General features: G+C 39.3%; 1 protein-coding gene across 2 annotated transcripts in view; it reads left to right on the plus strand.

The window, feature by feature from the left end:
• HSD17B4 (hydroxysteroid 17-beta dehydrogenase 4) overlaps window positions 1-25,135 on the plus strand; it is an 88,646-nt gene that overhangs the window by 38,156 nt on the left and 25,355 nt on the right. For both annotated transcript variants that reach the window (XM_045486683.1, XM_045486688.1), the window contains exons 12-17: window positions 1,673-1,767; window positions 3,251-3,487; window positions 6,500-6,551; window positions 8,963-9,034; window positions 12,331-12,434; window positions 15,577-15,642. In XM_045486683.1, coding sequence (XP_045342639.1) covers window positions 1,673-1,767; window positions 3,251-3,487; window positions 6,500-6,551; window positions 8,963-9,034; window positions 12,331-12,434; window positions 15,577-15,642 — 626 coding nt within the window. The remainder of the gene's footprint in view (window positions 1-1,672; window positions 1,768-3,250; window positions 3,488-6,499; window positions 6,552-8,962; window positions 9,035-12,330; window positions 12,435-15,576; window positions 15,643-25,135) is intronic.

Consider the following 25,135-nt stretch of genomic DNA (forward strand, 5'->3'; position numbering starts at 1 on the left):
TTCGTAAATATGTGGTTTCTTAACTGCACAGTAAGGTCCTTTGGAGGCGGAGACTGTGTCTTGGAGGTACTTCTTTTGTGTTTGGTGCTCGCTTGGAGCCAAACTCAGAAAGGATTCAGCAAATGCTTACTCCCTGGAATTATTGAGCTGTCTATGATTTGCCATAGGAATAGACAACCAGCAAAAGGCACGTTGTTTTTTTTCTAGTGTAACTCACATATGCATGTAGTATATGAAGTTTATTTTTACTTATTTACTTATTTTTTTAGTATATGGAGTTTAAAGGACTCTTCTGGGAAAGATAATGATTCAGGGTTATTTTGTAGACAGATTTTTTTTTTTTTCCTCTTAGTAGTTTTATATTCAGTGTTTGGTAGGGGAATATGTCTCAAAAAATGACTATTCTTGTTTTTTTTTCCTCCTTAATGACACTTTCCTGCCTGCTGGTACCCTCATTGAAATTTTCATTATGCTCTTTCTCAACCAGATGATAGCACGATTGTAATGTCATTAATGGTAGCATTTCCTGTATTCCATATTTTTCTGTTTGTGATAAATTTAGCCTGTGAATGAGTCACCCATCATTGAAAATGAATGAAAGGAAAAAGAAAGAAGTACATTAAAAACTTTCCTCTGATGTCCAAGTTCCACTGTATTGCCTTAAAAGTATTCTAAAGAAAAAGCTAAATGAATTACGTAATTCTGAATGAAAATATACCTCTGAGTGTTAGAAGTAGAGTTAGAAGAAACATGTCACATTTTTCTGTAGAACTGATCATGGCTTACAGATAATGAACTAAATCCCAGAAAAGTGCCGTAACTGGCCCAAGCTTTCTCAGTGTTTGAGCCACGTTAACTCAGGTTGCCCGTGTCTCTGTGTGTCCTTTCAGCCCGTAGCAAGGTAACTTTCAGTTAAAAGCCTCCTTCTGGCAGCATTCTTAGTGGGGCGGTGAGGGGAGGATTCGGAGGCAAGAAGCTGGCTGATATCCCTGGTCACACCACAGTTTGTGGTTTGCTTATAGATTGTGTCCAAGGTTAGAAAGAGGCCTGTACCTGTCAGGTTTGTTAGGTCTCAGAGTCCTTGGAATCTTCTGGCATATGTAGCAGCCCCATGAGTCTCCTTTATTAACCTTTTAGACCCCAGAACAGTAGCTTCTGAACCCTGTCTGAAGTCTCTGGTCGTAATGATGGTTTTCTCTGGACGAATTTTTAGTACCGACTTCAGAGCTATCACTTGAGACGTGGGTGGGGGGTTCGGAGGATAATCTTGGCATTGTTTCATCCTGGAGGAGGGGTGATGATGGTGAGAAAGGGAAATTTGTTTTCCTTCACCAAAAATTGCATGTCTCTGGACAAGGGTCCCACTTTACAGAGCTGTAAAATTGATCAAAGACATTGCAAAGCTCAGTGCCTCTTTGGAATCAAAACCCAGGAAGAGTATGTTGGACAATGGCTTGTTTTCCATTGACAACACCCAGTGATCTTTGGTCTATTTTGGAGTCTTTCACAGCTTCTTCCTTTAATAGTCCTACCTCATATATTCAGTTCATGAGTGCCTGTGAAGGTCCTGTGGCAGGCTTGCTCACTGTTAGAGGAATGATTATCGAGCACGTTGTCACTTTTCTTAGTCATGTCTTGTAACAGAAGCATCCTTGTTGTTATTACTGTTTAGAATCAGTTGGCAGTATAATTGGAGTTATAAGTAAAATCGATTCAGATGGAGGAGTTTCGACAAATCACGCAGCATCGACAGCACCATCAGGATTTGTAAGTTGGGGAGAAAAGCCTGAAAGCTGTGCCTTTTTTGAGATCCTCTCTTTTCTTTCTTTCTTTTTTTTTTTCCTTTTTCTCTTTTCTCTCATACAAAAATGTTATTTTCCAAGCTATTAGTCCATTGTTAAATAGGAAAGATAAGTGACAAGACTTTTCTTAAAATATGTACTAAATATTTATAGAATTTGAATGAACATGAGGCTAAGATGTAGCCTTATGTAATTTACTTTCTTTTCTTCAGTATAATTACACAAGTGTCTTTTTTTTTTTTTTTTGGTAGTATTCTTGATAATTCTACTGTAGTTCCTGTTTTTTCTAACTTTTTAGAAAAGTATTTAAGTGCCTCTTTTGAGTCATTTTTTTTTTTAGGGAAAGCATTGATAGATTGTATTTTGGAACTATTTCAACATCGCTGCAAATAAAGGACCTCCGACTGTGTAGAAATTCTGATGGAATAGTGGTTATAGCTCATGTGAAGTTTGCTGATTTACTGTCGCCTTTAAACAAAAAAATGTAGTGCATAAATAGAAATAAATCATTTGATGCATTCGGTTTTGGTGTTTTGTGACTCAGGGCAGATAGAGTGATAATGTTAACAATCTAATTTTAACCCTGAGAATATGATTGGGTTATAAATATGACTTTATCCTAGAAGAGGGGTTGGCAAACCCCTTTTCCGGGAAAGGGCCAGATAGTAGATAGTAGATGTTTTAGGCTTTGTGGATCACCTACCCTTCCTGGTCACATGTTCTTCCTGTTTTTCTTTTTTTTAAACCACTCTTTAAGAATGTAAAAACCATTCTTAGCTCTCAGCCCTTGTTTGTGGACTCCTGTTTTGGAATAAAAGTGATTGACAATCGGACATCATTGCTTTTTAGCCCAGTATCAACTTCACACATTAGCAAGACATATCATCACTAAGTAGAAAAATACAGTATCCAGTTTGATGAGGGACATTCCCAGCCAGGAACTTAAGGTAAAATCTCATTTTAACTAAAACCATTCTGAGGCCATCTAATTTATAAGCATTAAGCAGCGTTTTGCTCTTTTTACATTTAATTTTATACAGTAGCTCCTGTAGGGCGATTCACTATCGCTATTTATGACCTATTCATTATTATTATTATTTTTTTGTATGTTTGAGTTTGTAATAGTTGCTGAATTAATAGGGCTTCTCACCATCAGAGAAAGGAAATTTGAAAATGAGGCATACTGTTAGTAAGAAGCAAATTATAAAAAAAGTTCTTATCTGTAAATGAAGTCCTTTCCCACACACTTTCTAATTGGTTTCTATTAAAATAAAATCTAATGAAACAATTATGACACTCCATGAAATTCACCAACATGACATTCTATTCACCTGTCTTCAAAAGCAAAAACCAGGTACGTAAGCAGTTAATAGTTTTGAAAAAGTTAAAATGTTAAGGATTTGACAAAAATATCATTGAAAAAACACTTTCGTATACCTTTCTCATAGGCTGGAGCCATTGGCTATAAATTCCCTCCATTTTCTTCTGCTTACACGGAGCTGGAAACTATTATGTATGCCCTTGGCGTGGGAGCATCGGTGAAGGAGCCAAAAGATATGAAATTTATATACGAAGGAAGCTCTGACTTCTCCTGTTTGCCTACATTTGGAGTTATCGTAGCTCAGAAACCTTTAGTAGGTGGAGGGTTAGGAGAGGTTCCTGAGCTTCTGGTCAGCTTGGAAAAGGTAAGAGTAATAAGAAACCTTTACTTTGCTTTTCTTTGGTTTCTTCAAATATGATTGATAAATGTCACATTGTTTGCGGGCACATGTATTAATAAAATAGTTTGTCATGGTTGGTTCAGGAATAAAGATTTAGCATATCTTTGATTTTCCTTTCTGAGCATATAAGAGAAGAGACTTAGTTGAAAGGACAAGCAGAAAGAAGAAAACAGCAATTAGGTCCAGTCCTACGACCCTGACATAATGTTCTCAATCCTCTCTCTGCCATTTGCTTGCTGTTTGACCAAGGGTACAGAACTTTCTGAAGCTTTGGTTTCCTTATCTCTAAAATGGATGTGATAACTCTTGCTTGATGATCGTGGTGAGGGAGCAAGCCAGGTAATGATCTGGGAAGAGTATTTGAGCCAGAGAGAACAAGTGTAAAAGGCCCTGAGGCAGATGCATAATTGGCTTGTTTTTGGAGCAGCAAGGGGGCCAGTCTGTTACAGGATGAACGGGGCCGGGGGGGGGGGGGGGTGCCTGGTAGGAGAAGAGGGCCTTGTAGTCATTATAAGGATTTTAACTTATGCTCTGATTAACTAACATGGGAGATAGTCTGTAGTGCTTTGAACTGAGGAGTGATATGATCTAGCTGTGTTCACTCAGGCTCATTTTTGCTACTGTGTGAAAAAATAGATTATATGGGGGCCAAGCCGAAGCAGGCAAACCAGTTAAGAGTCTCTTACAGTAATTTAAACAAAAGGCTGGATGTGAGTCGAAGGAAAGAGGAGTCAAAGATGAAGTTTTTTGTAACTGGGACGAAATATATGCATGTATGTCTCTATCCATGATTTATAATTAACTATATACAATATATTTAGTATGTATAGTAGTTATATAGAACATATATATAACAAGATAGATGTATACAGTTACCTTAAGGTGGGGATGGTCAGGAGTTGGTTTAGGACAAACCTGAGATTCTCTTATATAATCCAGTAGAGATGTAAAATGGGCAGTTGAATATGTGAGTCGTGAGTTTGGGGGGTAGCGGTCTCGCTGGGGTTCTTAGACTTGAAGTGATATTTGAAGACCCAAGACTAGATGAAATCATGTAGTGTAACGTGTGAGCATAGGTAGAGAAGAGCCTGAGCTCAGGGACCGGACCCTACAAGTGTTGAAAGGTTGAAGACACGAGGAAGAATCAGCAAGGGAGACCGAGAAGGAATGGCTGGCAAGGTATGAGCTCTGAGGAATAGCAGGAGAATGTGGTATCTGAGAAGCAAAATGGACAAGTCGTTTCAAGAAGGAAGGTGTGAACAACTGTGAGAAAGCTTTTGAGGTGGGGCATGTTTCATTTCTTGGAGTCAAGGTTCAGGTCATGAGTCCAGGGATAGCTGTTGAATCCTAGAGCTGTGAGTCAGTTTCTCTGGCTTTGGTGATTGGAGGACCCATTTACTGGAGGAGCGATTCGCCCATTGCTGCTCTGAATCTGTGAGAACTTATTTTATTTGAGTATCTGATGAGTTGGGAGGGAGGCAAGAGATATGGACCAGGCAGTTTGTTGTTTTAGTCACTGCCCCATGGTATTTGCTGCATACAGTTCTGTTTGAATAATTGAAATGCAAACAGTTAAAGCAAATGTTTCAGAATTCTGCACTGTACTCCTTCAGAGTCAGGAGGAGTTGGAAAAATCATGAATGGTGTTCAGAATCTGTGGCCAGAAATAATAGCCCTCTTGAATTGAAATCCCTGTCTTCCCACCTTGAGTGTCCAGGCCATTTGATACGGTGGGCCATCCTCCATTTGTCTCATTTTTTCTCCTTCTGGGTTCGGAGGAAGACAGAATTAAAGGTGTCCCATGGCAGTGGGGTGTGGTCATTTGAGTATATGGGTCAGATTTTGTTTTTTCTGTCCTATCATTTTCCTACATATATTGGTGTATTCTTGCTTCCATACATTGAGGTTAAGTGTCTCTCGAGTTACACAGTGTCCTTAGTATCTACTGATAGTTAATTTATAAGATGTATCTATGTCTATTTTTGTATCTATAGATAATTTGTAAGATATCACACTAAGGAAATACGGACAATGATAGTGCTTTGAACATGGTTGTAATTACTTTGAACATGGTTGTAATACTCTCCTGTGTTTTAGTTGAGTTGTTTGTATTTGGTACATGTGATTTGAAATTCATTTAAAACATTTTATTTTATTTTATTTTTAAATATTTTATTTATTTTTGAGAGAGAGAGAGACATAGCAAGAGCAGGGAAGGAGGGGCAGAGAGAGAGGAAGACACAGAATCTGAACCAGACTCCAGGCTCCGAGCTGTCAGCACAGAGCCCGACACAGGGCCTGAACCCACAAATCGTGAGATCATGACCTGAGTTGAAGTCGGAGGCTTAACCAACTGAGTCACCCAGGAACCCCAACTTTTTTTTTTTTAATTTTAGAGAGAGAATGTGTGTGAGTGAGGGAGAGGGGTGGAGAGAGAGAGAGAGAATCTTAAATCTTAAGAAGGTTCCATGCTTAGCACAGAGCCCAATGCAGGGCTCCATCCTATGACCCTGGGATCATGATCTGAGCCAAAATCAAGAGTTGGGATGCTCAACTGACTGAGCCACCTAGGCACCTCCAATTTATCCATTTTTATTCAACAGATATATATTAATTACCCTTTATGTTCCAGGCACAGTGATAAGCCCTGGAAATATAGCCTAGTTTAGTGTTTGCATCAGTAAGTAATCCATAATTACCAGTCAGTAAGGATTTATGAATGTCAAGAAAGAACACACAGATACCTTTTCTGCTCCAAAAGATCTAACAGTCTTTAGATTGGGAGGCTGATTATTTCTGAATATGATTGATTATGATTATGATTAAGAAGTAGAAGCCAAACTGAGACAGATAATTTGGGGGGAGTACTGATGTGAGCAAGTGGCCAGTGAAATATCACTTGTGATTAGCCATATTCACAGCAGAGCTTGTGGAACAGGAAAGTCGGCCAATAAAATTTTGTTTACCCTAACATAGGTTCTCCATGGGGAGCAGTACTTGGAGTTATATAAACCACTTCCCAGATCAGGTGAGTTCCTGATACGTGGATTCCTTAATTGTACCCTGATTTTATTTCCTGACTAACCTTCCAAACTGTGTCATTGTGTTAAACTGGCACAGAGTGACTTTATTTTTATTTATTTATTTATTTATTTATTTATTTATTTATTTTTAATGTTTATTTATTTTTGAGACAGAGAGAGACAGAGCATGAACAGGGGAGGGGCAGAGAGAGAGGGAGACACAGAATCGGAAACAGGCTCCAGGCTCTGAGCAGTCAGCACAGAGCCTGACGCGGGGCTCGAACTCAAGGACTGCGAGATCGTGACCTGAGCCGAAGTCGGATGCTTAACCGACTGAGCCACCCAGGCGCCCCTAGAGTGACTTTAAATAAGTCATATCGCAAGGCGTGGATATGCATTAGAATAGATTGATGTGAAGCAGGACCTGTTTTGGTGACCTTAAGCTTTGTCCTTGAATAGTCTTGTTTATTAAATTATCTTGAAATACTAACAGTGTATTTCTAATGATACAGGTGTCATTAGCAACTGAAAAAGCATCTCTGTTGTATACATGTGTTCTAAACTTAGTAATTGTATATAGGCAGCTATGATTCCTATGAATAATGGTTTTTGATTCTTTTCTCAGGTATTTATGTTGGTAGCAATTTTCATAAAGGCAAGCGCATTAAAAGATAGAGGATTTGTTGTAATTAACTATTCCTGTTTTCTTTTAGAGTAAGTAAAATCAGGTCTGCCTTAATAATGAATTTTCTTCTTCTCAGGAGTATCCTACTTGTTCAGTAAAGCTGCTTTTCTTATTCTTCGGCTATAGTTTGATAGATTTGTTTCAGTGCTCTAATGTCAGCATATTGTCTAATTAAATACTGACCACGTAAGGTGGTAAAATACCAAACAAAGGGCTTATTTATCATTTCGCCTTATGTAACATGCAGGTCAGCAAGAAGCTAGAATCCTCCTTTCATGTTTTTCCAAAGCTTTTTATTTTACCAAAAAAATGTATGAGATTCTCACTGTTTCAATTTGAATAGCCTTATTTCAGTGTTAATAGCAGAAGTTTTCACACAACCGTTTTTATCTGAGCTGATGTGTGGTGACTGCCTTCATCAGACATCCGCTGCTTACCTGCCATGGACAAGGCAGAGTTTTCAGTTTTAGATACATTTTCTAACCCGGCTACCTACTGAAACAGCCTGTTACTACGTTAAGTTACCTGTTATTTTAAATGAAATACGGTGTCTGGATCCCCACCGTGGAGGTTTTGTGTGCACGCGTGCATCGTGTGCGGGCATGTGGCGGTGGCACTGGTGGCCAGGGCAGAGGCCAGGAGGCTCCCTCTGTCTGGCATGTGCCAGTCACTCGACCGTGGGCTCTCTTGGGAACCATTGTTATAAGGAAAGTACGAATGTGTAAGGTAGATTTTTGCGTTTAGGGATTTTAAATATCAAGAGAAAGACACAGGCATATACTCCAAAATGATTACACCTGGAAAGTGATATGAATAGGAAGGTGTGGCAAATATTTTTCTTAATTTTGTGTACCTCCTTAGCATCAAGTTACGTTTCTCATGAATTACTTTTCTTCAGTAGCTTCTGCGCATTTTCTTTAAGTACTTTTAAAGCTACCTCTTGTTAGAGTGGGAGAGAGCCAAAGCATAAGAGACTGTTAAAAACTGAGAACAAACTGAGGGTTGATGGGGGGTGGGAGGGAGGAGAGGGTGGGTGATGGGTATTGAGGAGGGCACCTTTTGGGATGAGCACTGGGTGTTGTATGGAAACCAATTTGACAATAAATTTCATATAATAATAAAAAAAAATAAATAAAACTACCTCTCTAATGCCTCTCTAATATGAATATTCAAAATTCGAGATACTTGTGGTTTGGAACCTCTTTAAACTACAGAAAGCTAAGGTACGGCTACTATTTATAATCTTCCTGTGAAACCCAGCAGGTGATGAGACTCAGGACCACAAGCATCAGGAGACTGATGTCAGCGTCTCTGTCTCTCTCACTGGATTTGTCAGCTTCATTGGTACTGTCAGAGGCCGTGTGAGTCCTCCTGGGGATAAAAAAAAAGAAGCATTAGATGGAGGACAAGAAACCTAACAGCAGCCCTTTGTGTCCATTGTGAACTAGACCATGGTCTAGTTCAGGCTATGCTGGTCTCCAGATTTTCTGGGTATTAGAAGTTTGATCTTTATTGTGTTTCTACTTGATGTTTCAAATGTAGTGACTAAGGTATTCTCTTTCCTTTTAATGTTGAATGATTTAACAGTACCTTGAAAACTATATCAAAGCATAGCTTTTAGTTTTGCTGAACTTACAGTGGAGATTTTGTTAAATTCTCTCATATCTTAATATAATGATCTTACGGTCTTTTTAAAAACAGATGATTGATTGATTTTGCCGTTCATTTCAGGAAACTTAAAATGTGAAGCTGTTATTGCCGATGTCCTAGATAAAGGATCTGGTTTAGTAATTCTTCTGGATGGTAAGTCACTTTTAATTCTTACAATAATATTGTTAGATTGACAGGCCTTGTGTGTGTCATGTGGTGCTTCACCATAGAAACTGATCGGTACGTTCACATTCATCTGCCAGTTTTCGAGAAACCAAGATAACGATCAGCGTTCTAAAAATTTTATAAGCTCTCATGAAATAAGCGAGGATGAGGCAAAGGAGCAGGTTAGGGTAGCGGTGGGAAGAGTGGGGCATTTCAGGGGATTTGAGACCACATGACCAGAGCACAGAGGTGCAAACTGTGGCTGGTACAGAGAACGTAGTGGCGGACTGGAGTTTGGACTTGGCAGGAAGGAACACATCGACAACCATCACTGGATAATTAGTATTATAGATACTCTTGTCTTTGTTCGCTCTTTGGAACTTGGAACGTATTTGGCTCTCAATCATTTTCATGAATGGTGGTTAAGTTCCTAATGTTGTGCATTCAAGCCTCTTGAACTCAAATGTAGTTTAAACATCACAGCCATATTTTATTTGCAATGGGAAAAAAAAGGTTATAGTAGTTTAGTAAAGGTTGACATACTAGTAATTAAACATCAGCTCAAGATACATTGCTTAAAATTTATTTGTTCTGAAGTTTAAGAAGAAATAGATATTGAGGCACCTGGGTGCTCAGTTGGTTAAGCATCTGTTTGACTCTTGATTTCAGCTCAGGTCATGATCTCATGGTTTGTGAGATCGAGCACCACATTAGGCTCTGTGCTGACAACAGAGTCTGCTTGGTTCTCTCTTTGCCTCTCCCTCTGCCCCTCCCCTGCTCATGCCCTCTCTCTCTCTCTCTCTCTCTCTCAAAATAAATAAATAAACTTAAAAAAATTAAAAAAAAAGAAGAAATAGATCTTTATTGTCAAAAATTTTGGAAATAAATTAGAGTGGGAAATTTGATATTGTCTGATAGTTGGAATATAGGCTTCATCATCTTTGTTCTAAATACACGGAAGGTCATACTGTATATGCTGTGTAGGAACTTGCCTTGTTTTTACTACATAATATGTTGAGAACATTTTTGATGCTCTTAAATATTCTCCTAGTACATTATTTCTGTCAGCTGATAGTATTTCATAGTATGTCTGTTTTTTCCTCTTCCTGTCTTTCTTGTCTTCTTCTTCCTTCTCCCCTTTCTGTTTTAGATTTTTATTTTTTTATTTAAAAAAATTTTTTTTAATGTTTATTTATTTTAGAGACAGAGAGAGCACAAGTGGGGTCAGGGCAGAGAGAGAGGGAGACAGAATCTGAAACAGGCTCCAGGCTCTGAGTTGTCAGCACAGAGCCCGACACAGGGTTCAAACCCATGAACCATGGGGTCATGATCTCGTGACCTAAGCTGAAATTGGACACTCAACTGACTGAGCCACCCAGATGCCCCATGTTTTAGATTTTTGTGTTTGTTTGTCATTCCAGAAGTTGGCCAACATTTGGCTGCAACTATCCTAGTTTTCTTTTTTCTTTTTTTTTATTATTATTTTTAAAGTTTATTTTGAGAAAGAGTGAGAGTATCAGAGTTGGGGGAAGGGCAGAGAGAGATCGAGAGAGAGAGAGAGAGAGAGAGAGAGAGAGAGAGAGAATCCCAAGCAGGATCCACATTGTCAGTGCATAACCTAACATGGGGCTCAATCCCACAAACTGCGAGATCATGACCCTAGCCAAAATTTAGAGTCAGGCGCTTAACCAACTGAGCTACCCAGGCACCCCTCTCCCAGTTTTCTTTTACTCTTCTCCCTGAGCTACCAGACATGTGACATACCTCAGAACAAAGTTTCTTCAGTAACCTTAACTTTCGTTTTTACTATTTTCTCTTGACCCACTCCATTTAGTTAACTACAGCTGGATATTGGGTAATAATGTATTAGAATTTGTACGCAAAGTGCAAATGAAATCAGATATCCAATTTCCTGCGTAGTACAGTTAAAAATCTTATTTTAATACAAATTGCCATGGCCTTCCTTATTTTTTGTTATAATTAGATTTTTTCTTTTGTGTGCAGTTCAAAGTCATATTTCTAATTTTCTAGAGCTGGAGATAGAGTTCTCACACCCTCACTAGGAAGTTAGTAGAAAGAGGGACAGCTGTCCTACATTCATTCATTATTTGCTTACTCATTCACTAACTTGTATTATTTATTCATTACTCAATAATTAAAAAAAATTTTTTTTAATTAGTTTTCTTTATTTTTGAGAGTCAGAGAGAGACAGAGTGCGTGTGAGGGAGGGGCAGAGAGAGAGGGAGACAACAGAATCCGAAGCAGGCTCCAGGCTCCAAGCTGTCAGCACAGAGCCTGACGCGGGACCCAAACTCACGAACTGTGAGATCAAGACCTGAGCCGAAGTCAGTTGCTCAACCGACTGAGCCACCCAGGCGCCCCTCATTACTCATTAATTTAATAAATATTGGTTAGGTGCTTTTTCTGTCCCAGGTACCATTCTGATTGCTAGGAATATAATGGTGAGCAAGACCCATGATTCTGTCCTCCTGAAGCTTATACCTTGATCTTCACTTCTTCTTTTGTATTTCAGGTTCTTTTTTTTTCAAGTATTTTTTTTTAAATTTTAGATTTATTTATTTATTTTGAGAGAAAGAGAGAAAGAGAAAGAAAGTGAGAGCAGGGGAGGGGCAGAGAGAGAGGGAGAGGACGAATTACAAGCAGGTTCCGCACTGCCAGCACAGAGCCTGATTGTGGGGTTGAACTCAGGAACTGTGAGATCGTGACCTTAGTGGAAATCAAGAGTTGGATGCTTAACCAGCTGAGCCACCCAGGCGCCCCTCTTTTTTTTTTTTTTTTTTTTGTTAGTGTGTGTGTGTGTGTTTGTTTGTTTATTTTGAGACAGAGAGTTCGAGCAGGGGAGGGGCGTCTGAGCCACCCAGGAACCCCTCCAGGCTCTTTTTGAGTCCTTTGGCAGAATGTTGGAATGTTTGAGAGTGTTGGATACCGGCACTGTATAGTGGGATTTTGTGAAATGTTTGAGATGGAGAGAGTTAAGATAGGATAGGCAGTTGGGGAGATTGAAGAAGAGGAGAGAGAAACTGCTGTTTCACAGTCAAGAGAGGGTATGTGAAGGTCCTCTTCACTCTGCCTTCTAGAGACCGGTAGTGAAGAAATTGAAAGATGCTTTATAAACCAAACTTGGGCATCTTTAAGTTATCAGACCTTCTAGTGACTACTTTTTGTTTTTGAAACTTTTAAAGGAATTGCTGATCATGTCTTGGTTAACTGGTTATGTCTTTCGATAATAACTTCCTTTATTTTTTCTTTCATTTGCTTTTCAGTCTATTCTTATTTTGAGAAGGAACTTATATGTTACAATCAGTTCTCTCTCTTCCTCGTTGGCTGTGGAGGCATTGGTGGAAAACGGACGTCAGACAAAGTCAAGGTAGGCTATTATAAGCTTTATAAGCAAAATATATGGGTATGTAAGTATCTGTATGTATATTTTGAACTTATCATATTACCATAGGTGTGATTTAGCAGAGTAGATCCTCAGTAATTCACACTTCTTTGAATCAGAGTATCTTTGAATTAATTGAAAGAGCTACGTATGTTTGCATATTTTAATATATAACACGTATTTGTAGAGGAGTCTGGCTGACATAAGTGTAATGTACCTGAGATAATTATGGGAATGTTTTTACTTTCTTCTACAGACTTTGCATCACCCAGAAGTCTTTAGGAAAACCTAACACATGCGAGTGATCCTTGTATAAAATAAAATCTTTATTCATTAAATGACTTAAGGACTTGTCTTGTGTAAGACGATTCTAGTTACTCTTTAGTTCTCAAATTCTACCTAAAAACATTTTTTTTTCTAAAAATATTTTATAACTTGGACATTACTTTTCATTTAACCTGGCCTTTACTTCCGATTTATTTGAGGTTATGAGATTATTATGTCGTGAACATTCTGGATAAATGAAGTACGCTTAAAGCAGTATTGAGAAACTGCTTCTGGAATGATGGTGTGAGGAGTCCCCTGGACCCTCTCCCCATTGAGTCAGCCGTAACATCATAATGGGTGAAAGTTAAAACAAAAAGAAAACCATTTAAAGTGTCTGGAGATTGTCCTCAGAGCATATAGCAAATTAGGAAATATTTATTCAAGGAAGTCTTTATCTTGGTAAGACCATTGAGAATCTGTGGCATTTGAGCCACGGCTTTCTCCATTTTCCCTCATCGCTGGGCTCAGCATAATGGCAGTTCCACTCTAGGCATGTGTAGCCTAAGCACAGGATCCCTTGTCCCTGCTCCCAGAGCAGGCTGTCCTCCCAGCAAGAGCAGGTCACCAGATTTTATGCTTCCCACAGCCCCCAGCTTGTGTTGTTGAAGCTCTGTTCCAGGTAGAAGTGGCTAAGAGTTACAGCATTCTCGTTCTCTACCCGGCCTCCACATGTAGAGTGGAAACTCTGCTCCACACATGGTAGGCTGAGAAGACTGAAGGACCCAATCCCTCTTGCCCCCACTTGCCCACAGGGTGAGGAAAGCTGAGGAGGCCAGAAGCTATTACCCCTGCCCAGCACAACTTCTTCTAGAGTGAGGATGTCACTTGGAGATGAGTGGGCCACTATCCTTGCCCCTACTTCTACTGCAGTGGAGGAGAGGTTTCACCCAGGCACTGAGGCAGCCTGTAATAATAGAGATCTCTGAAGCTCATCCCAAGGAATAGAGTAGTTGAAAGTTCAAAGGTAAGGGTGCCCATAGATATTAAGTTACTTTAGATTAACAACCAAGAGGAACCTTGTAGCTCCATGAGAACAATAAGCTAACAACCAGCCCAGCTAGAAGTTTTCTAGAGAGAACCATGGAAAGAGAGAGCTAAGAAGAGCCCTCATGGGATCATGACAAAAACTGGCCTGACTTTTTTTTTTTTTTTTTTTTTAATTTTTTTTTTCAACGTTTATTTATTTTTGGGACAGAGAGAGACAGAGCATGAACGGGGGAGGGGCAGAGAGAGAGGGAGACACAGAATTGGAAACAGGCTCCAGGCTCTGAGCCATCAGCCCAGAGCCCGACGCGGGGCTCGAACTCACGGACCGCGAGATCGTGACCTGGCTGAAGTCGGACGCTTAACCGACTGCGCCACCCAGGCGCCCCTAAAACTGGCCTGACTTTAATTGGATCAGACTGTAGAGTGATTTATGCCCCAGGGCATTATTGAAAGTAATAGAGCAATCATCTGGCGATTAGTGGAGCCTAACGGTTGGGTATGATACCAAATGAGGCAGACACTTGAGCAGAGAGGTCAGGGAGAGAGAGTCACAGAGAACCCTGGTAAACCCACTGTTATCCCTGGGGAACTGACTGTGTTCTTGCCCAAGGCTATACCTCTGAGGAGCCACACCAGAAGTTGCTCACTATTGGGGAGATAGACTTAGCTGAAATAATCTAGCCAAGGCACCACACAAATAAACAAATTAACAATAACCACAAGCCTGTCACAGGGAAAGGAGGTCAATATCCTGAGTTGTGTAATAGGTTATCTAAAATGTCTAGTCATCAACAAAAAATTACAAGACACGCAAGAAACAGGAGCACATGACCCATAGACAGGAAAATAAAACCAGAACAAAACAGGCGATAGAAGCTGCCTTTGAGAGGACTTTGTAGACAAAGACTTCAAAGCAGTTCTTCTAAATGTGTTCACAGAACCAAAGGAAAGCACACTTAAAGAAGTAAAGTACGATGACAGTGACTCATCAAGTAGAGAAAATCAACAAATAGAAATTATGTTGAAGAACCAAATAGAAGTTTTGGAGCTGAGATTACAATAAGGGAAATGAAGAATTTTCTAGAGCACTCAATAGTAGATTTTAACTGGCAGAAGAAAGAATCAAAAAGCCTGAAGATCTTTCTCTCTGTCTGTCTGTCTCTCTGTCAGTCTGTCTGTCTGTCTATCTATCTATCTATCTATCTATCTATCTACCTCCAGAGACAAAAAAAGATGAAAAGAAAAAGAAGTCTTAGTGAAATGTGGGGTACCTTAAGTATAGCGAGATGCATGTAATGGAAAGACCAGAAGGAGAGGAGACAGAGAGAGAAATAGAAAAAATAATTGAAGGAATGATGGTTTTGATGAAGAACATTAATCTACACATGCAAGAATCTGAACCAACTCCAAATAGGATATAGATGCAAAGAGACCCGCACTGTTAGTAAAAAGTACATTTAAAGATTAAATCAATGTAGGTGTGAATTGTTTGTCTAGTTCTTATAGTTATTATCACCTTTTGCACTGGGAAAAGGGTCTTTACCTCTTTCTCCTTGGTGGCCCAGGGAATGGATCTGGTTGTATAATTCCTTTCGTTAAACAGGGTCATTTCAGGGAAATCACAGCATAGATGAGGCTACCGGTTATGAGATTTTAAATGTTATCTCCTGAACAGAAATTATTTTTAAAAACATTTTATCTAACTTGCAGATTTTGTTATACTGAAACATGGTTGTTCATCAAATACTAATCTGAGTAAAGAGAGTACCAATTACTTTGTTAGTATTTAACCTGTGATGTTTTTTGGTTTCAGGAAGTTGTAGCCGTGCCTAATAGACCTCCCGATGCTGTACTTACAGATGTCACCTCACTTAATCAGGTGAGATTGTGTTTTTTGAAAAGCGATAAAGCCACCTGACTGCTGGCTCTTGAATATATAACTCTGATATCCTATACTTGTGTGAGTCCAAACGTAGGGCTTTGTCTTTGAACATGATAAAGATTAAGGGTATATTTCCATAGTTGTAATCTGGTCTTTCTACATTTTTGCTCATCAGATTTTTTTCTCCACCATAAATCAAAAGAAAATATAGAAAGACTTTTCACATGTCACCTCAGGAAGCATCCTGCTTTGCTGGGCAGTGCTTAAAGACACTGCCTAACTTAGTAGTGAAGAATTTCATTCAACCCCTAGTGAGCAGGACGAGAAGAATTAAAAGGCAAATTTTGGTCACCCTTTCCTCTTTCAGGAAAGAAAGTTGAGCTACATTGCTTGGAAACAGATTATTATTTTTTTAATTCTTCAATGTTTATTTTTGAGAGAGAGAGAGAGAGAGAGCAAGCATGAGTAGGGGAGGGGCACAGAGAAAGGGAGACCGAGAATCTGAAGCAGGCTCCAGGTTCTGAGCTGTCAGCACAGAGCCTGATGTGGGGCTCAAACTCACAGACTGTGGGATTGTGACCTGAGTCAAAGTCAGACACTTAACCGACTGAGCTACCCAGGCACCCCGGAAACAGATTATTTTATGCCAGCTTTAGTAGATAGGCAAAATAAAGCATCTTAGGAGGGGTAGGTGATTTAATGTCTTTTTTTGGGCATAAATAATTTGTTTTCTGATGGAGGAGATAAAATGCCCTATCAGTTGACAAATTTTTTGAGCATGCAGACATTTATTTAAGAAACAGAAGGTAACCATAAAGATGAGAAAAGCCACTTTGTGTTTGAGAGTCCCCAAAGATTCTTCCCCACAATGGCCAGAGGAGTAACCATGCAGATACAGAACGAAAACATAAAGCTCTGAAGATAACACTGTGAGGGAGCTACTGTAATGACAGCAAATTATTTATAAAGTATATGTGGTTTTTGATACTAACTTTGATATGCTTGATATGAGAACTTATGCAGGATTTCTGTTTGCTGGCAAATAGAAATATAATTTCACGAGCCAGAAAGAATTAAGATTGGTACATATTTAATTATATTTTTCTCCTGTGCTTGTGTAACCAGGTGATGGAAAGAAGAACACTTTTTTCCAGAGATTAGTTTTTGCCTCTAAATGTTTTTCCCATCCCTGTTTCTTATCAGTTTCTTATGCGTGCACTCATATTTGTGTTTAATTAAAGTTTCATAGTGAAATTAATTTTATTAAGGCACTAGAAAGAACAGAAAAGGACTTCGTGGTTTCATGGTTCACAAAACCCCACAGTGCTCCCTTATTATTCTGGAGTTACTGAAATGATGAAAGGTATCTGCTGTAGATAAGAAAAGCTGAATAGTTTGCAAGGCTTGAATTTCTACACACAGTAAGTAGAGAGACTTTTTTTTCTTTTCCTCTTTTTCAGAATAGAACTTTTCATTTATTTTCAGCAGAGTTCTCTTTTGCTGTGTGACAAAGGGCAGTTTTTAAGTTAGCAAATTTTTTTTTATTAAAAAAAATTTTTTTTAACATTTTATATTATAGAGAGACAGAGAGAGAGCATGAACATGGGAGGAGCAGAGAGAGGAGGAGACACAGAATCTGAAGGAGGCTCCAGGCTCTGAGCTGTTAGCGCAGAGCCCGACGCAGGGCTAGAACTCATGAACTGCAAGATCATGACCTGAGCCAAAGTTGGACTCCTAGCCGACTGAGCCACCCGGGCGATCCTAGTTAACAAATATTTTTTGTATAAATAATGGGCACCTGTCATTTGACAGAGCATTTTAGTCTCATGTGGTCATTTGAAAATCTCATGAGGGGCGCCTGGGTGGCTCAGTCAGTTGAGTGTCTGACTTTGGCTCAGGTCATGATCTCATGGTTCATGAGTTCGAGCCCCACATCAGGCTCTGTGTTGACAGCTTGGAGCCTGGAACCTGCTTCGGATTCTCTGTCTCGCTCTCTCTCTGCCCCTCCCCTGCTCATGCTCTGTCTCTGTTTCAAAAATAAATAAAACTTAAGAAAAATTAAAAAAAAACAAAAAGAAAATCTCACAAAAGCCACCGTTTGTTCAAAAACCATTTTTCATTAAACTTTGCATAAATTTCAGGGGCTTTATGGGCTGTTTTAAACTGAATCTGAGCTATATAGGAGACATATAGATCAAGTGGAAAAACTGATGTGTCATCAATGAGCTGAAACACACTCAAATACTCAAGATGTAAATGTCAAAATAACTAGGGCACCTCTTCCAAACTGTGAGTGATTAAACACGGGCTTTGAATTGCTGAGCAAGTGCTGTGGACATTCACAGTGGGGATACTCACAGGGAATGATGTTCAGCAGGCTTTGGTAGGAAAGATGGAACTTAGCTGAACCAAAATGGCGGGTAGATACTCTCTCTTTACCAGAGACGTAGGGCTTGCAGTTTGGCCGGAAAGAGGATAAGACGTCATGATAGCTGACTGGAAGAGAAGAGAAGAGCATGATGGCGTAGAAAGAGTAAAAACTGGAGCAGCCACATGACAGAGAAGTGGGAGATGCTCATGGATGGGCAGATCTTGAAGGAGTGGAAATAAGGGAAAAATTACGCTGTTATAGTGTCAACTATACGATAGGTTTTAAATTAAGTCAGTAACTTTTCAATCACTGAGGAAGCGGGCAACCGTAGTTTTAGTTGTACTGAGATCACTTCTGGGGTGGTCTGTTTATCATGTCCTTAGGGGAATTTCTTCATCTTCAAACTTATGAAGTTGTAAGTGTCCTTTGAGTGTTTTACAATTAATAAATAAAAAATTAATCCTTAGTAATCTAGAAAGGCCAAAGAATAAATAGATATTAGATGTCAGGCTTTACAGTTGGGGGAAGAATGAAAACAAGCATCTCTAGTTTCCCAGATAGTTATTTTATACCACTTATTCCAACAGGATTTTAGCTTCTCTCATTTTTTTTAATTAATTAATTTATTTTGAGAGAGAGAGAGCAAGCGGGGAAGAGGCAGCGAGAGGGAGAGACAGAATCCTGGAGTGGGGCTCGAACTCACAAACAGTGAGATCATTCGCTGAGCCAAGATTGATAGTTGGGAGCTCAACCAGTTGAGCCACTCAGGTGCCCTACTACTGTCATTATTAAATAAAGTTAGTCTTTGGCATATTAGTTATATCATCCATTAAAATATTTTTTATTACGTTACGAGGTGTATTATAAGTACTACTTTTTTTTTCTTTTTTTTTTTTTTTAATGACTGTGGATTGACTGGGTATTCCTTCTGCCTTAGCTTGTGTAGCTATTCTCAGATGGTGGCTGGGTAGGGCTGGGAGGCCAAAGATACCATCTTTGCTAAGTTTAGGGGCTTCTTGCTGACTTTTGGCTGGAGTGCCTCTAAACTTCTCCACAAGGCCTCTTTCTTCATGTGATGTCTCCTCTTCCAGGGCCTTTCTGTATGGTCCTCAAGGGGACTGACCTGTGTTTAGATTTCTGGAGCTCTTTTCTGTGTAGCTTCTTCTTCTTCAGTACGTACAGATTCTAGCTGCATAGACTCCTGGAACTCTGATCTCTATCTCTTTAACTCACTGAGACTGTTTTGCTGTGTTTGGATTTCCTTTCTTGCCCCACAGTCTGAAAAGTGCTGTCAGAGAGCTGTGGCTCTTGTTTGTGTCTCTTCTATCAAGTCTTAATCCCATACTGCTTACTGTGTAACATCTAAGAGCAGTGCCTCCCTCTCTGCCTTAAAATTTTTTTGCTAGTTGTTGGCAGTAGAAGAGTACTCTCTCATGGCCAGAAGTAGAAATCATAAACCTTTTCCTATGCCCTTGGTACAAACCTTTTATGGTTTTTACCATAAAATAGTAGTTTCTCATTTTCTCACTTGTTACCATACGGTTTTTCAGTATTTATTGTTGTCTCTGTTTTTTACTTGTTTCCTGTATTACAGTTAAAGAGCCTATTTTATTTTCTTGTTTCTCTCTACTTTATTCTCATCTTTTGATATGCATTAATGTTACTTTTTCGGAGCATTTAACATTTGTATATTCTTTGTGTATTCTCTTCCCCATCTTCATTTTAGTGTTAGATTTGCGACTGATTGTATCAGTCCTTTTGCCAAACCTTCCCCCAACACCTCCTGGTTGGATAAAGCCCCTCCTGTGGTGGGTGCCCCAAGAAGCGCTCATGTATATAGTGTTTCTTTGGTTCCTGTGTATTTAAAACTATTTTTCTATACCCTGCATACTTGAAGAACAACTTGGCTGGATATGAAATCTTGAGTTTCTTAAAAATGGTGTTCCATGGACCTTGCTTTGAATGTGGCTTTTGAACACTCTGAGGACAGTCTTTTTATCTTTCTCCAGGTTTCTTGGTCTTTATTCTTTAGGCCCTTAGATTTGTTCTTTATCTTTTTTCTTTACCTTTAAAGTCAAGTAGTTTTACTAGGCTGGGTCTCAGTGTTGCCCATTCCTGGTCATTGACCCTATGTCACTAGTGGGCCTTTTTAATAGGTATATTTAGATAGTAAAATTTTTTTAATGTTTATTTTATTTTATTTTATTTTTTATTTTTGAGAGAGAGAGAGAGAGAGACAGAGACAGAGTTCAAGCAGGGGAATGGCAGAGAAAGAGGGAGACACAGAATCTGAAGCAGGCTCCAGGCTCTGAGTTGTCAGCACAGCTGACAATCTCGTGAATCATGAGATCACAACCTGAGCCGAAGTCAGATGCTTAACAGACTGAGCCACCCAGGAGCCCCTAGGATTATAATTTTAAATAGTAGTTCTCATTCATTTTTCTGTTTTTCTTCTTCAAATACTTAAGTTATATATGCATTGGATCTTTTTTCTGTCTTATTTTAGCCACTTTGTGGCTTTTTTTTTTTTTTTTTTTTTTACTTTCTTGGTTTTGTTTCATTGTTTTTTTTTTCCTCTCTTTCTTTTCTTTTTTTTTATTAAGTTTATTTATTTGTTTTGAGAGAGAGAGAGCACAAGGAGCAGGGGAGAGGCAGAGAGAGAGGAAGAGAGAAAATCCCAAGCAGGCTTCATGTTGTCAGTGCAGAACCTGATGTGGGGCTCAATCTCGTGAACCGTGAGATCATGATCTGAGCTGAAATAAAGAGTTGGACACTTAACCAGCTGAGCCCCTCAGGTGCCCCTCTTGGTCTCGTTTCTGTTCTCTTGTTTTTTTTTTCCCTCCCTTTCTTCTGTGCCCCTTATTAAATTTTTATTTGAATATGTTTTCCTCTAGGCACCTTATAATTTAGTCTTCATTTCTGATAGGATTTCCCCCCCTTCCTTTTCTTTCTAGAGTTTAATTGTATCTTATTTCATTCCTTCATGTTTGTTGTCTGTTGATGTTGTTCTTAGTTTTTGAATTTTATTTTTTAAAAAATTTTTTTTTTTTTTTTCAACGTTTATTTATTTTTGGGACAGAGTGAGACAGAGCATGAACGGGGGAGGGGCAGAGAGAGAGGGAGACACAGAATCAGAAACAGGCTCCAGGCTCTGAGCCATCAGCCCAGAGCCCGACGCGGGGCTCGAACTCACAGACTGCGAGATCGTGACCTGGCTGAAGTCGGACGCTTAACCGACTGCGCCACCCAGGCGCCCCTAGTTTTTGAATTTTAAATTCATGGTGTTTCTTTCGTATCCCCAAATGCTTGAATGTTGTGTTACAGTTTTGTTCTGTTTGGTAGTTGGTTGTTTGGGAAGATTTCATTTATGGTAATGTTTTGGTTCTTGTTTCCTCTTTTAGTCTTAGAGTAGCTTCATATAGATGGAGATTACTTAAATGTATGCAGTTTGAGAGGAAGATTGGTAGTTTGTGATGGTTTACACGATTCTCTCATTATGAAATTCAAGATTGCCCTCTTCTGTCAATGTGGCAAAGTGCATTTTTTTTTAGAGATGGCTTTTTTGGAGTGGGACATTGTCGGGAGCTGTTTTATTCAAAACATTTTTTTAGTTCTCTTTATCTTAAATTTCCTCTCTTCTTTTCTCCTACATTATCCAGTCTTCAAAAGGGACATTGTTTTTTTTTAACCCTCTTCTCCCTTAGAAATGTGGCCAGTCTGGACTGCGACTTGGAGGCTGATACATTCTTAATTCTTCTCTTTGTAGTCAGTGCTCTTATCTTCGAGGATTTTTCTCAGTACTTTTTTCTCTTAAGGTGGTCTTTCTAGAAGTGACTTTTCTTTTCTTCCTCTCTCTTCCATGCACTGTTTCCGCGCTCCCCTCTCTACCCCCACCACTCTACAGTAGCTTGGAGAGGGTGCGGGAGATCGGTGTTCATTTTTGTGTTTATAGCAATTTGAAGTGGGCAGTATTCTCTGTCTTTTGGTTACACTGTAGGCTTGGGATCTGTGTCATTTTATTCCTTTTGTTGATTGTAACCTTTTTTTGGAGCATGTGAGGATTTGGGAAGCACAAGTTCCTGATTTCTTTTATTTAGCATTTAGTTTAACTTAAAGATACAACTTTTAAAAATAAAATTAAGGACTAATATACTCATATGTAGAAGATACTCCCACTGACATGTAATACACGGGCAAGGTAATTTATAGCTGATTTTCTAAGTTCTGTGTATACGTGTTTGCAAGTTTTAATGACTTTTCTATCGAGGCAGAGATGTAACAAAAGAAGCTTTTAACTCTCCTTCTGAAACTTAAAATATGAATGTCCCTCAAGATATTCAGAAAGTAAGCCTTGAACATAGTGTTCCTTATTATTTGGAGAATGGTTATTTTGCTTTATGATTGAATTTCGTCGAACCTCCAATTACTTGACTTTAGTCATGTCTCATGATGGCTCTTTTTTTGTCTTTGCTTTCTCTGCCATCTGTAGGAAGCAATGCTATCATTGAAAGAATATGAAAATTCTCAGGGCGCCTGGATGGCTCAGTCGGTTAAGTGTCTCACTTCACCTCAGGTCATGATCTCGTGGTTCATGAGTTCAAGCCCCGCATCAGGCTCTGTGCTGACAGCTTGGAGCCTGGAGCCTGCTTCAAATTCTGTGTCTTCCCCTCTCTCTGCCCCTGCCCCACTCACGCTCTCTCTCTCTGTCTCTTTCTCAAAAATAAATAAACATTAAAGAAAAAAAGAAAGAATATGAAAATTCTCATATTCCTTTAAGAAGATTTCTTTTTTTTTTCAACGTTTATTTATTTTTGGGACAGACAGAGACAGAGCATGAACGGGGGAGGGGCAGAGAGAGAGGGAGACACAGAATCGGAAACAGGCTCCAGGCTCTGAGCCATCAGCCCAGAGCCTGACGCGGGGCTCGAACTCACGGACCGCGAGATCGTGACCTAGCTGAAGTCGGACACTTAACTGACTGCGCCACCCAGGCGCCCCAAAGATTTCTTTAGGAGAATTGGTTTTTGTTTTTTTTTGTTTTTGTTTTTGTTTTTTTTTTTCCATTTATAGGAATGATCTCTGTGGGATAAGAATACTGGTACTAATCTTAAAACTTGGCTGTTCTACTTTTGTGCACTACAATTGCAGTAGGTGACTGACATTAGCCTCCTGGAACTGTCTCAAGTGACCTCAAGGAGAAATCAAAACCAGCAAGAACTGGAGAACCGGTTAAACAGAGACATGGAAGCAATATTTTTAAACAATCAGATATATAGAAACCTAATATATATTTTTTATGTTTATTTACTTATTTTGAGAGAGGGACAGAGCGAGCAGGGGAGGGCCAGAGAGAGAGGGAGACAAAGTGGGCTCCACACCCAGAAGGGCTCGAACTCAAAAACTGCAAGATCATGACCTGAGCCGAAATCAGGAGTCGGTCACTTAATTGATTGAGCCACCCAGGCGCCCTGAAACCTAATGTATTAAGGTGACCTAAGGGTCTTTCTTGTGTCTCTGTGGAAATCAGAAAACCTTAGTTTTGACATTCATAACACATATAACACATTGTGACGGGCAAGCATTTGGAGAACTGCTTGCAAGCACACCTTCCCCCTTCCCCTGTGGCTGATGCGCTGCAGAGCAGAGCAGTTCTTCTGGGCAAATGAAAAGACTTTCCCAGGCTGGCATCCTCAGTAAGGCAACGAATAAAGCGTTTATTTACCTACCTACTTTGAGGTCGGCTTTCTTTCCGTTGACATACTGTTGCTAATACCTTTTAAAATAATAACAATAGCTCACATTTATTGAGGTATTAATATTTATCATGGGTTATGCTTTCTGAAAGGTTTATCAGGTGAGCAAATTGAAGCTCGGGGTGATAAAGGAAACTCGGCCATTAAAGGCAGAGCTGGTATCAAAGCCCATGGTCTATCATGTGTTGGACAGTTTGCCTTTCAGACTCTGAAATGTATCTTTGTTTTCATTTGTATGCAACATAGTGGTGTATATTTGCCTAGTATTTTCATTGTTTGTAAAGAGCTTTTCAAATATTGTCATTTAATCCTCCAACATATTATGTGGAATCTTGTAAGTCACTGCTGTAAGATAATTGTTGATCTGATTTAGTTATTCTTAGAAGGTAGTAGAAAGGGAATAATATTCGGCAATTGAGAAAATGAATAATTGATACAACTATTATATGGGGTGATGGAGAAGAGAAAGAGCTTATCAAAATTGTACAAAGCATATTAAAAAAGAAATGACATTTTCCTATGCATTATAGAAAATGTTTTCTATTAATAAAATCTATTTAAAAAGAATAATCAATAATTAAAAAACCCAGTAATTAAGAAAGTCAGATATGCTGAAATGATTAGTCTTTTTTTTTTAATTTTTAAAAAAATTTTATTTGGGGCGCCTGGGTGGCGCAGTCGGTTAGGCGTCCGACTTCAGCCAGGTCACGATCTCACAGTCCGTGAGTTCGAGCCCCGCGTCAGGCTCTGGGCTGATGGCTCAGAGCCTGGAGCCTGTTTCCGATTCTGTGTCTCCCTCTCTCTCTGCCCCTCCCCCGTTCATGCTCTATCTCTCTCTGTCCCAAAAATAAATAAACGTTGAAAAAAAAAAAATTAAAAAAAAAATTTTATTTATTTTTGAGAGAGAGAGACACAGAGTGTGAGCAGGGGAGGGGCAGAGAGAGAGGGAGACACAGAATCTGAAGCAGGCTCCAGGCTCTGAGCTGTCAGCACAGAGCCTGACTTGGGGCTCAAACTCCCAAGCCGTGAGATCATGACCTGAGCTGAAGTCAGCCGCCCAACCCACTGAGCCACCCAGGTGCCCCTGACATGATTAGTCTTTATGCAACATTTAGGTAGTCTTGGAAAGTCTAACATTGCAATCTGTGAAAACAGGGAGAAGTATTGAGGCAGCACAAGAGGATCAAAATTAAATACAGATATATTAAATGCCTACTGTCTGCTATTTTGTGAATCTCTCCCCTTCTGAAAAGTACTTTCTAGTTTGAACAGTAAACAAGTTAAATGCTGGGAGCTCTGGTACCTTTTTTTTCTATTGTTATCTGTATCTTTCTGCTCATCCTGCCTTATCTAAGTGAAGAAGTGA

The sequence above is a fragment of the Leopardus geoffroyi genome, chromosome A1 (genome assembly GCF_018350155.1).
Source record: "Leopardus geoffroyi isolate Oge1 chromosome A1, O.geoffroyi_Oge1_pat1.0, whole genome shotgun sequence".
Lineage (NCBI taxonomy): Eukaryota > Metazoa > Chordata > Mammalia > Carnivora > Felidae > Leopardus > Leopardus geoffroyi.